This window comes from Pteropus medius, unplaced genomic scaffold (genome assembly GCF_902729225.1).
Source record: "Pteropus medius unplaced genomic scaffold, Ma_sr-lr_union100, whole genome shotgun sequence".
Lineage (NCBI taxonomy): Eukaryota > Metazoa > Chordata > Mammalia > Chiroptera > Pteropodidae > Pteropus > Pteropus medius.
Genome location: NW_024350926.1, coordinates 2,683,208 through 2,695,933, shown reverse-complemented (window position 1 = coordinate 2,695,933; position 12,726 = coordinate 2,683,208). Strand labels below are relative to the sequence as shown.

The 12,726-nt window shown below is 36.8% G+C and overlaps 1 protein-coding gene across 1 annotated transcript in view; it reads left to right on the top strand.

Annotated features, from left to right (window-relative positions):
- Window positions 1-12,726, top strand: part of CPA6 (carboxypeptidase A6) — a 222,943-nt gene that overhangs the window by 159,744 nt on the left and 50,473 nt on the right. The window contains exon 6 of the mRNA XM_039841813.1: window positions 147-251. Coding sequence (XP_039697747.1) covers window positions 147-251 — 105 coding nt within the window. The remainder of the gene's footprint in view (window positions 1-146; window positions 252-12,726) is intronic.

Genomic DNA, 12,726 nt, shown 5'->3' with positions numbered 1-12,726 from the left:
AAGTAGATAGGGAATGTCTTTTTCATGGGTTACCTAATGAAACAAACGATAGTGAAGAATTATGCTGAAAGCTTATTAAATTACACTGGTCAGTGAATCCAAAAATAAAAGGCTGTGTTGGTTACTATGAATACTCTTGTTTTCAGCTTGGCAGAAGATCACGAGCTTACAAAAATGCTGTCTGGATAGACTGTGGTATTCATGCAAGAGAATGGATTGGTCCTGCCTTTTGTCAGTGGTTTGTAAAAGAAGTAAGTTAAACCTTTTACACAATGTTCATTTCAGCTGGTCGGTGCTTCCCATGTGTTTTTATTCTGCTCAAGGAACAGAGCTGGGAATATAAAGCCAGTGATACCTGATTGAATGATAATACGTTTTTTTGTGGGTCGCTGTCATGTTTATGAAGACCTCGCAGAACCCTGGCTCAGTTTATCCTTGCCTCTCACCCTGGAGGTTGGAATTATCAACCCACATTAAAGAGAAGGAAACTGAAGTCCAGAGCTTTTATGAATTTGTGACAAATTGGGAACCAACCATAGTAGCTGATATATGGCAAAAGGCTAAAGTCCAATTTATGGTATTCTAGAGCTGTTCCTCATATGATATTCAGCTTGGAAAATTCTATGCCACCTGTCTTTATCAAAATGATCTCACATACGTAGAGCAACAAGGAGATGAGCAAGTGATTACAATCTGCCCTCCTGCTATGGATCTGTAATTTAGATACCAAAGACCTTTTGGCATCTGTGGATTTAACATTCTCGGTTTCAGTATTTTTTTCAGTGACTCTAATTGTTAATGACTCATAGTGATTTTTCCTTCTCCAGAGGCTTCCATAGGTTAATGTATCAAGTGGGTCCTTATCCCAAGAGTGGGCCAACCTCATGAACCAACATCTTAATATGTCAGATATTTTTCTATTCATTGTCGAGAATGTAGTGACTTTTAGTTTAACCTTTTAATTAAAAAAAAAAAAAAGACAAAAGAAAACCAACCACTACTACTGACAATGCAAATGAAGTCTAAGGAAATGAAGGTTCTAAGCCAGAGAATAACCCTACAGATATTTTTAGCCTTCTGCTTATGGAGAATTATTAAGAATATGAAAGATATTTAAATATTTCAGTTATATTTCACTGTGTTTTATGGGGAAATTATGTGCCCTAGTGTGGTTTGTGGTTTTGAGGACTCTCCTAGTCCTAGAAAAATCTCTCTCATAAATGTCAAGACTGTACTAAATTTGTAAAATCTGCCTCTCTGCCACTACCAAACCCATACAAGTATCCTTGATTTTATAAATATTATTATAAAATTTCAAACTATCCCCACTCAGTGTATTGAGTAATTCATATTCTCTTAAAATACCATTTCATCCTGGTAGGACAAATGCAAAAGCTAATAAGAAATTGTTAATTCTATTACCTTGTAATAAATATCCATTGTATACCTACAACATATTGTTTGCTGTCTCAAGTTTCAAAAAGGGGGGAAAATATAAGTACAGAACACCTGTTGTTTATAAACTATGGTCCTGCGTATTATTGAAGGACATAAATTATCTCCCGAACATTTTACCTCATATCCATATGTGCAATCTCTTCTTTATAACACCCAAACTTTGCTTATTCGTGGTGTTATCTATCTCTTTTTGTATCAATGCCAAGGGCACAGACTCTGTCTTGTTCATGGCCAAATTCCTAGCACCTAAAACACCTGGCACTTTATAAATCTTCAAATATTTGTTAATGGGAATCCAGTGGTAATGATGTGGAAATATTACTGAGAGATGACTTGTCAAATCATCTCATACAATATGAATGGTACCACCTGGAATTCTGCAATGCACAATCTGTACAGCCATGTACAGTGCCTTATAACTCAAGCTAAGTTTCCAAAGAAGAGGAGGACACAATGTGACCACAGAAAAAGGAAGAGGCATGTATAGTGACTGCTAATCGAAGGTAGTTGATTTTGGAGCAAGAGCAAGAAGTATCAATTAAGATTAGGCTCCATTTCCCCTGAGGTGAGTAAGGAAAGACTTCTCCCTCTTACACCAGGCCATCTTAAAGCATGCGGGTACGTCTAGCCATTTCTGTGCCTCTGCTATCCTTTCCATACCACTCTCACCGTTTATGGCTGTCACTTGCCCCCTACCCCACCACACACACACACACACACACACACACACACACACACTTTGTCATTTATGTTTTTTATCTGAGTCAAGATAGCAACCAGAAATGGAAAAACAGGAGTCCTAGGAGTTCCTCATCCTAGGGGGAAGCCATGTCATGTGGTAGCAGTGATTGGAGTAGACCAACGCTTACACATTATGGGTTTGTAAGAAATACTCTCACTTGCTTTAAAGCCCACATTTTCACTAATGGTGCTGCTGGTGGCAGAGGGAATGGGGACTTTAAAGATTTAAGGAACATTAAACCTGCCAAGCATTTGAATATCATCTCTTGCACATTAATTCAGTCCCTTTTTAAAGTCTCAGTCTCTCAAAGAAGACAGGTGGCGGCTGATCTTAGAGGGGCTCCAAAAGGTGTCCCTTCCACAGGTTACCTCCCCTCCACCACAGAAGTCTCATGACCAGCTCCCATGCTCTCAACTCATCTAATTTCCACGTCCCCTCTGGGGACACCAGGGAACCTCTGGGTTCTCCCTCTGCCTCCCAAGAGACTCTTGGATGCTGTCTATCCCTCTCTTGGCTGACACATGACACACTTCTGGTCATCCTCTTCTGCATTTGCCCCTTACTGGCATATGAGGATCTTGTGAGGTGCTGTCCACTCAGGTACATGGTAAACCAGGACAGGGGGTCCTCTTTTCTTACGCTTTTTTATACCAATCTCTCAGTTATCTCTACCACCTCTTGCTTTCCCTGGAGTTTCAACCCCAAGAGAAGAGAGTAGTATCAGAAGCCAAAAGATTGGGTTAAAGCACCCAAGAAAGAGAGAACACAAAAGTAAGAAGTCAAACTCAACAGCTTAAAACAACAGATAGTTTCTGTGGGTCCGCAGCTCAAACACAGTTTAGCTGGATGCCTCTGGCTCAGGGTCCCTCACAAGGCTACAGTCAAGGTGTCAGCTGGAGCTGCAGTCGTCTCAAGGCTTGTGTCGGGGAGGATCTGCTTCTGAGCTCATTCACATGGCTGCTGGCAGCCTCAGGTCCTCCCTGGCTGTGAGCCTGAGACATCAGTGCCTTGTCACATGGGCCTCTCTACAAGGCAGCTCACAACATAGCATTTGGATTCCTCAGAGCTGATGATGGGGGGAGAGAGAGAGAGAGAGAGAGAGAAGGAGCAGGCCCAATATGGAAATCACAGTCTCTTTGTAGCCTAATCTCAGCAGTGACATCCATCATTTTTGCCATATTCTGTCCATTGAATGTGAGTCACAAGGTCCAGACCATATTCAAGGGGAGGGTCTTACACAAAAGCTTGCCTACTAAGAGGTGAGAATCATTGGAGACAACCTTAGAGGCGACCTACCATATTTGGTGGGACTTTCCCCATAGCCACCACTGTAATGTTTGCATCATTACTCAAATGTCAATTGGAAGACAATTTATCGAGCCCTCTAAGATCAGCATAGAACAGCATATTGCAGAGGTTACATGCACATGCTTAATAGACAACCCTGGGTTGGCATGCCAGCTCTGCCATTTACTAGCTCTGTGATCTTGGGGGCAAGTCATTTAACGTCTCTGAACCTCAGTAATAATATGTGACACATTGGGTTATTGGGAGGATTAAATAATATAATGCATGTAAAAGCCTTAAGAGCATGCTTGGCATATGACAAGCACTTAATAAAATCAGTGTTTAGTAGTAGTATCTGCAAGTTAGTATTTTTAAATAACCAATGTAAAAAGAATCATTAGGAAAAATCTGCAAGGATATGAAACCCAACAACATATTGCAGGATCTAAACAACACTTATAGATCACTCCACCAAACAACAGCAGAATATACATTTTTTTCAAGTGCTATAGAACATATATCAAGATATGCTATATCCTGGGCCAAAAAACAGATCTCAACAAATTTAAAAGAATTAAAATCATACAGACTGTATTCTCTGATCATAGAGAAATAAAACTAGATATTGATAGCAGAATGACAACAGGAAAACCTACAAACCCTTGAAAATTAACATGCTTCTAAATTATTTAAGGATCAAAGAAAATCTCAAGGAAAAAACTTAAATACATTGAACCGAATGAAAATGAAGATGTAACTATCAAAATTTGTGAGACAGAGCTAAAACAATGGTAAGAGGGAAATTTATAGCATTAAATGCATATATTACAAAAGAGGAAAAGTCTCAAATCAATAATCTAAGCTATCACTTCAAGAATCTAGAAAAATAGAAAATAAAACCAAAGCTAGCAGAAATAATAGTGATACAAGTAGATATCAATGAAATTGAAAACAGAAAAATCATCAGGAAAAAAAATCAGTGAAACAAAGAGCTGGTTCTTGAAAATATCAATAAAGTCAATAAAGCTCCAGCAAGAGACAAAGAAAAAAGAAGATACAAATTACCAATTTAGAAATGAAACAAGGGATATCACTACAGACCCTGCCGATTGCGAAAGGACAATAAGACAATCCTGTGAATAATTCTACATATATAAATTTGACAACTTAGACAAAATGGATCAATAAATTAAATACAAACTACCACGACTCATTCATTATGCAACGGATAATATCCCTGTTACTATGAAGGACATTGAAGTCATGATTTTAAAATTCAAAAAAGAAAGAAAAAAAATCTCTAGACCCAAATGGTTTCATTGAAGAATTCTACCAAATGTTTAAAGGGGAATTAATATCAATTCTATATAATTTCTTTCAAAAAACAGGAGAAAACTCTCCCAATTCATTTTACAAAGCTAATATTACCCTGGTACCAATATTGGACAAAGATGGTAGGAAAAAAAGAAACTAGCTTTCATGAAAATAGATTCTGAAATCCTTAACAAAATATTTAACAAATAGAATTTAGTAATCTATAAAAATAATTATACAACACAACCAAATGGGGTTTATTTCAGGGATGCAAGCCTGGTTTGATATTTGAAAGTCAATGTAATCTACCATGTTAATAGGCTAAAGAAGAAAAAAATAAATCTCATCAATTGATACAGAAAAAGCATTTGACAAAATTCTACACATTCATGATAAAAACTCAGAAAAATAGAAATAGAGGGCAATTTCCTCAACTTTATCAAGAACATATGCAAAAATCCTACAACAAAAATGATACTTAGTGGTAAATGGCTAAACACGTCCCCATTAAATCAGGAATAAGGTAAGAATGTCCACTGTCATCACTCTTAACCTAGCACTGAAAGTTCTAGTCAGTATAAGGCAAGAGAAAGGAAAAAATAGGCATACAGATTGGAAAGGAAAAATAAAATTATCCCATTTATACATGACATGATTGTCTATATCAAAAAAAAAAACAAGGAATTTGGGTGGCTCCATTGTGTAGTGGTTAGCACCTCTGCTTTACACGCAGAAGGTCCTGTGTTCACGCCCCAGGTGGAGCCACAGACCAGGCCCCGGGTGTGCCAGGCCCCAGGTGTGCCAGGCCCCAGGTGTGCCAGGCCCCTGGTGCACACCACAAGCGTATGGGAGGAGACTCCCCACCTGCAGAGATCCAGTTATTAAGAGGAAACGGCAACATCCATGGGTCAGGGGTAGAAGTTTGGGGGGAGGGGAAGAATTAAAGAAGGGGAAAAAGAAAACAAGGAATCTACAAAAGATTCATAGAATAAGTGAGTTTAGCAAGATCACATGATACAAGACAAACATAAAAAACTCAATTGTATTTCTATTAATGAACATGTAAATACTCAAATTAAAAATACAATACTATTTACAAAAAAAAAATGAAATACTTAGGAGTAGATCTAACAAAACATGTACAGAACTTACATGCTGAAACTACAAAATGCTGGTGAAAGACATCAAACAAAATCTAAATAAATGGAGAGAGATCATGTTCATGGATTGGAGAACTCAGTACAGTAATCAATTCTCCCCAAATTGATATATAGGCATAACATAATTTCTATAAAAATTCCAGCAAGACTTTTTACAGATATAAGATGATTCTAAAATTTATATAAAAAGGCAGAGGAACTAGAAGAGCTAAAACTCTTGAAAAAGAATCACTCTACACAGTTTCAAAACATATTAATAGCTACAGTAATCAAGTGTGTGATCTTCATGAAGGGATAGACAGAGAAAAATGGAGAAGAACAGAGGACCCAAAAATAAACCTACACAAATGTACCCAACTGGTTTTCAACAAAGGTGCAAAAGCAATTCAATGAAGGAAAGACGGCTTTTTCAACAAATGGTGCTGGAACGAGTGAACTTCCATGGGCAAAAAGATGAACCTTGACCTAAGTCTCGTACCTTATACAAAAGTTAACTCAAAATGTATCACAGACTTAGATGTAAAATTATAAAACTTTTAGGGAGAAAACATAGGAAAAAATCCTCAAGATCTAAAGCTAGGCAGAGTCTTTAGACGGTATACCAAAAGCATGTTTCATAAATGAAAAAGTTGATAAATTGGATATTATCAAATTTAATCCAAATTGAAAACTTTTGTGTGTCAAAGACCCTGGTAGGTTGAAAAAGACAAGCTACGAACTGGAAGAAATTATATGCAAACCACACATGTAATAAAGGACTCATATTTGGAGTATATAAACTCAAAACTTGACCAAAAAAAAACAAGCTATCCAATTGGAAAATGGGCAAAAGACAGAGATGTTTCATTAAAGAGTACACAAATGGCAAAAACACACAAAGATGGCATTAGGGCAACTGAAATATAACCACAATGAGCTATGACTACGCATATATCAGAATGGCTAAAATTAATCATATATATGTACATGTGAAATAACCATATATATACATGTGAATTAATCGTATATGTCATCTATACATATATACGTGTATATACATGTGATACATATTTGCAAATAAGCATATATGTATCACATGTATATATATATCATAAATGCTTAATTTTATATGGGGGAGAGAGAGGTGTGCTAGAAAAAATGCAGAAAAACTGGATCACTCGTGAGTGGCTGATGGGAATGTAAAATAATAGAGCTACTCTTTAAAATGGTGAACACTTTCTTTTAAAACTAGACATGCGAGTACCATATGACCAGTAATCATGCTCTGGACATTTATCCCAGAAAAATTAAAATTTAATGTTTGCTCAAAACCTATACAGGAATGTTTATAGCAGCTTTATTTCTAATAGTCAAAAAACTTGAAACAATCCAGAAATCCTTCAATGGGCAAATAGATAAACAAACTAGTACGTGCACACCATGGAAAACTACTCAGCAATAAAGAAAAAACAAACTATGGGAACATATAACCACCTGAAAGAATCTCCAGGGAATTACACTGGAAAAACCAATCCCAAATAGAAACATACTATATGATTGCATTTATAGGATGTTCTTGAAGTGATAAAATTATAGCAATGTAGAACTGACTAGATATTGCTGGGAGCAAAGGAGAGGTGATGGTGGGAAGAAAATTGACGTGGCTATAATAGGGTCTGATGAGAGGTCCTGGTAGTGATGGAGAGGTCCTGTGTCTCGACTGTATCAATGTCAGAACTCTGATTGTGATATTATACTATGGTTCTGCAAGATGTTTCCACTGGGGGTAAAGGCTACATGGGATGTCTCTGTATTGATTCTTATAATTATGTGTGAATCTACATTTATCTCAAAATTTAAAAAATTATTATAAAAATTCTAGCCAGGTCTCCACACTTCTGGGTCCATTCTCTTTGGAACCAGGTTTTATCTCTTGCCTAGAGAATCAGGCAATTTCATCCCGGCTCTCTCTTCTCTGATGCATTATCCTCATCGACTAACCCTGACTTATGCCATGGAAACTAGAAGTATCACAACACGGCTCTAGCTCCATATGTCCCTCTCCTCTTCAGCCAGCTTGACTCTCCCATGCCATGCCCTGGGAGCCACTTCCACCTCTGCCTCCCACTCCAATTTAGTGGATGAGTTCATGAATGTCTTGGCCACATAAAACTCAGAAAACAGTGACACATTAGCAAACCACCTGACTTAGATGACTGGTACGATGAGCTTCATTATTATTTTGAAAATTGCTCAAATGAATTTGTTATTCCATCATATAAATGCTGGTTGGCAGACATTTTTAAATACAAAATGATTCTGGGCTTTTATCATTTAAATTGAAAATCACTTAACTACGGTGAAAAATATAGAGCCATCACTTTGATTTCAATACTTGCCATCTCTCTTTTTTCTAGCATTCATATCACAAATTTTTAAATCTTATAAGCAAAATAAAACAAATGGAGGGGCACTTGGAATGCAAAATCTTTCTCTTGTTAAATGCTTGTTTATACCAAGTCAGCAGAACCATTAGAGCAGACACGGTGGACTTACTATTGAAATGTGTACTACAGATGTCCTTTCACCATAAAACCAAAAAGGAGCTTTAAGAAACTCTACCTTTTGGTGATAAAATTTTCTTAAATTTGTCAGGAGCCAAGAAGGATGATACAGATACTAAATTCATCAAAGAAAGAAAACTAGAATAGATATATAAGGAAACAAAGATAAATATACAGAACTTGGAGGTTATCTTCCTGTAAAAGCATTATTTAAGGAAAACAAAGGACTTAATTCTGAGGGCAGACAGAGGGCAGGAAACAAACAAAATCGACAGCAAGTAGAAACTTATGAAAAGGGGCACTCAGAAAGCTTAAAAGTAATGGGCTTAAATTATAAAGCAAACTAGCAAGTTTAAAATAGATTAAAGTCAGTTTAGCAGTTCCTCAAAAGATTAAGCATAGAGTTTCCATGTGACCCCAAAAGTTCACTCCTGTGTGTATAACCAAGAGAAATGAAAACATGTATACATGGAGACTTGAACATGAATGTTCACAGCAGTATTACTCATAATGGCCCAAAACCAGAAGCAACGCAAATGTTCAGCTAATGAATAAAAAAATGTGATATATCTATACAATGGAGTATTATTCAGCCATAAAATAAATGGATTACAATATAAGCTACAACATGGATTACCCTTGAAAACATGCTAAGTGAAATAAGCAAGACACAGAAGACCACATATTGTATCATTCCAATTATATGAAATGTCCAGAATAGGCAAATACATAGAAACAGGAAGTAGATTAGTGGTTACCAGGGGATGAGGGAGAGGGGAATTGGGAGTGACTAGTAACAGATACAATGGTTCTTTTGTGGTTGATTGAAAAGTTCTAGAATTAGATAGTGATGATAATTGCACATTATAAATATACTGAAAAACACTGAACTGTCCACCTTAAAATGGTAAATTTTATGTTACGTGAATTATATCTCAATAAAAAAGACATGAAGTGCTGATACATGCTACAGCATTGATAATTCTTGAAAATATTGCTAAATGAAAAAAAGCCAGTCACAAAAGACCACCTATTATATAATTTAAATGCAACGTCCACTATAGTCAAATTTATAGAGACAGGAAGTATATTAGTGGTTGCCTGTGGGCAGGGAAGCTGAAGGGGTTAGGGAATTGATACCTAAAGGACATGAGGTTTCTTTTTGGATTATGAAAATATTCTAAAATTATGTAGGTGTGATGGTAGCACAACTCTGAATTACTAAAAAGCACTGAACTGTACACTTTATAAGGATGAATTATCTGTAAATTATTTCCCAACAAAGCTGTTATTTTTAAATTAGAGTTAGAGTTTCCCTAGAAAATATTTATATTAATCTATCCAACAATTTCTTGTCGACCACGACATTTTCAGCACTCTGCTAGCATTATGGAGGCCAGCAGAAGTATAATCATGGTCCCTGCACTCAAAAAGTCTACATTCTATTTGAGAAATATTTATATGAAGGGAATAATCATAAACAACATAAAACAGTATATCTTTAGGGATTAAATTGTACTGACTATAGTAGCTGAAGGAATTCAGGAATCAGAGATATCCACGAGGCTTTGGAAGAAGACACGGTTCGGGGAAGATCTGTAGAAGAGGGAGTCTCTTAAGGCCTTGACTGAGGAGTAGGACTTTGACCAGGGAGATAAAAATGTTCCAAAAAAAAAAAGAGAAAACTAACGTTGAGAACATGGTATATATGTGGTTGTAGATTAGTGAGACAAAACCTACACTCTGTGTAAGTAGGTTCTAATGCAATATGAGACTGACTGAAACATTATAGTTCATAAAAAAGCATGTGTCGTCATCAGAGTTTAAAGATGAAAAGCAACGATAGGTGGATGGAAGAAGGGAGGACGGGTCCAGAGTGAAGGCAACCGACCAGAATTTAGGGCAGGAATCTACACATGGACGGGAAGAGTGAAGGTAGGAATGGAAAGTAAGGAAAGCATATACACAGTTCAAAGGAAAAATCGTTCGCTCATTCATTCTACCCAACACTTGTGGAGCATTTCTTTTTATGTGAAGTCATCTTGCTAAGCCCTGTGATGGTATAAGTACTGAACTGTAATGGATAAGACATTAACCTTTAATTCATTTACAATTCCACTGGGGAGATGAGACATCGGAAGGTGGCACCAATAAAGGAGGACTTTAGGAATTAATGATAGGCTTGACGTGAGGATGAATGAGCAGGATGGGTCAAGGATGGCAAGATGTGCAAGAAAATGATAGTGTCATTGAAATTGAGAGAGCATCAGCTGAAGTGTTGGCAGTATCATTAGTGTGAAGGAAATATCCATAGACTATTTAAAAAATAACTCAGGGAAATATTTGATTTCCAAGGGAGGAAGACATTCCCAAGCATAAAAGGCATAAGGGAGATGACTGAGCCCTGACGTCATACAATATTTTAGAGAAGTAGTTACTGATGTGATTGGAAAACTGTCCATGGCAAGATGCTAGATACAAAAAATAGAAGAAAAACCAGCATCGATTGTATGATTTCAATGTGAAATCTAGATCTGAGATATATATACATGAGAAATATATGAAATGCTAAAAAAAAAATTGGGGGGTGATTTTATTTTCTTCATGTCTGTTTGAATTTTCCAAATTTTCTATATATAACAGAAACAAAAGTGATTTTTTAAAAAATTTAACCCAGCCAAAACGGAATACATTTTACTCCCAAACTACACTCCCTTATACCTGAGTCATATATTCGTACAGGTATTTTAGAAGCAGTGGTTGTATGCTATTTAACTCAGTAGCAGACCAAAGATAAAGCAAGGGTTTGTGAGAAGATAATGCACGGGCGAACTGAGATGATAATGGTCTGAAATGGAAAGTTCTTTCAGACTTTGCACTTAATGTATATACAGGTAGATCTAATTTGGTCCTGTTACAGAAAGGCAGCCACACTAAAAAGGGGTGGGGGAGAGAAGGAGGAAGAAACACCCTTAGTTTACCAGGTAAGCCACAGTTTTCTGCTGCTGCCGCTACACAGTGTGAAACCTCACCCGCCCTGGCCCAGCCTGATTACTGGGCAAACTGCCTTCGTTACACATCCCCGTGGATCTAAACTCAGCACCAGTGATGGCTAATCCTGGTGTCAAAATCTGGCATATGATTCACATGTACTAGATAAATAATTCAAAGAGCCAAAAATAAGAATAAGCCGCTTTCAGGGAGTAAGTAATTGAGAAAGTTATTAAGCCAAGATTAAATATCTAATGAGTTCAGTTGAGTAAGCAATTAAGTCTGTGTTCTTACCTGCATAATAAAAAACATAGTTCTTCATATAAAAATGACCTTCATTTTTTTAAACTGGCTGACTTTGTTCACTACCATTCCAATTAGAATATTTTTATTTTCTACCAGCCTTTTAATACCTTCCCCTCCCCAGTCTTTTCTTTAATCCTCTGTATCCTCCAACCTAGCTCTTTCTCCTTTTATTTAACTTCGAATGTCTCATACATAGCAAGGCCTATATTAATGTTTGTTCAATTTAATTGAATTGAAATTCATTTCATTCACTGTACTCCACTATCCAATATTTGAGAATGCTCTGGGCATTGTTTATACAGGCAGTGCTCACTCTTCCAGCACAGTAGTGCAGAACCGTAAAAGTGACCGTGCAAGCTGGAGCCGTAAAAACCTAGCTTCATAATCAATGAGGACAATCTAGTTTGTTCTATGACCTTTACGTATTTTTCTCAAATGATTAAAAACTCCCTCTGTTATAAATGTGTAGGGAAATGACAAAAAATAGTAAAACCAATATTTATTACACTAATTTAAAATACTAGAAACATAATTAAGATGTCTTGTTTCTTTGTAAAAACGCCTTATCATGGGTAGTTTGCATAGTGCCTGCCTTCTCGTTATATAACTTACAACACAAAGTGAGCATCTTTGTCATGCCTTGGCAAATTGTCATACTCCTTAGTCTGGATCAGCTTCCAATATTTTTTTCCCTTTCTTGCTTTCAAGTATCTGTAAGAGTTCCTTTAGTGAGAAGTGTCGACAGCATTATTTCTCCAGGAACATCTTCCTCCTCCTATCACAAGCACTCTTCACATTTATGACCAGGAGTCCATCTGCACTAAGTTCCTCTGGCTGCATATCTGGAGTTAAATGGCGGCCGTGTCAATATCCCGTGGCCGGCTATTTCTTCTTTAACTTCATTTCCATTTGACTCAGATTTCAC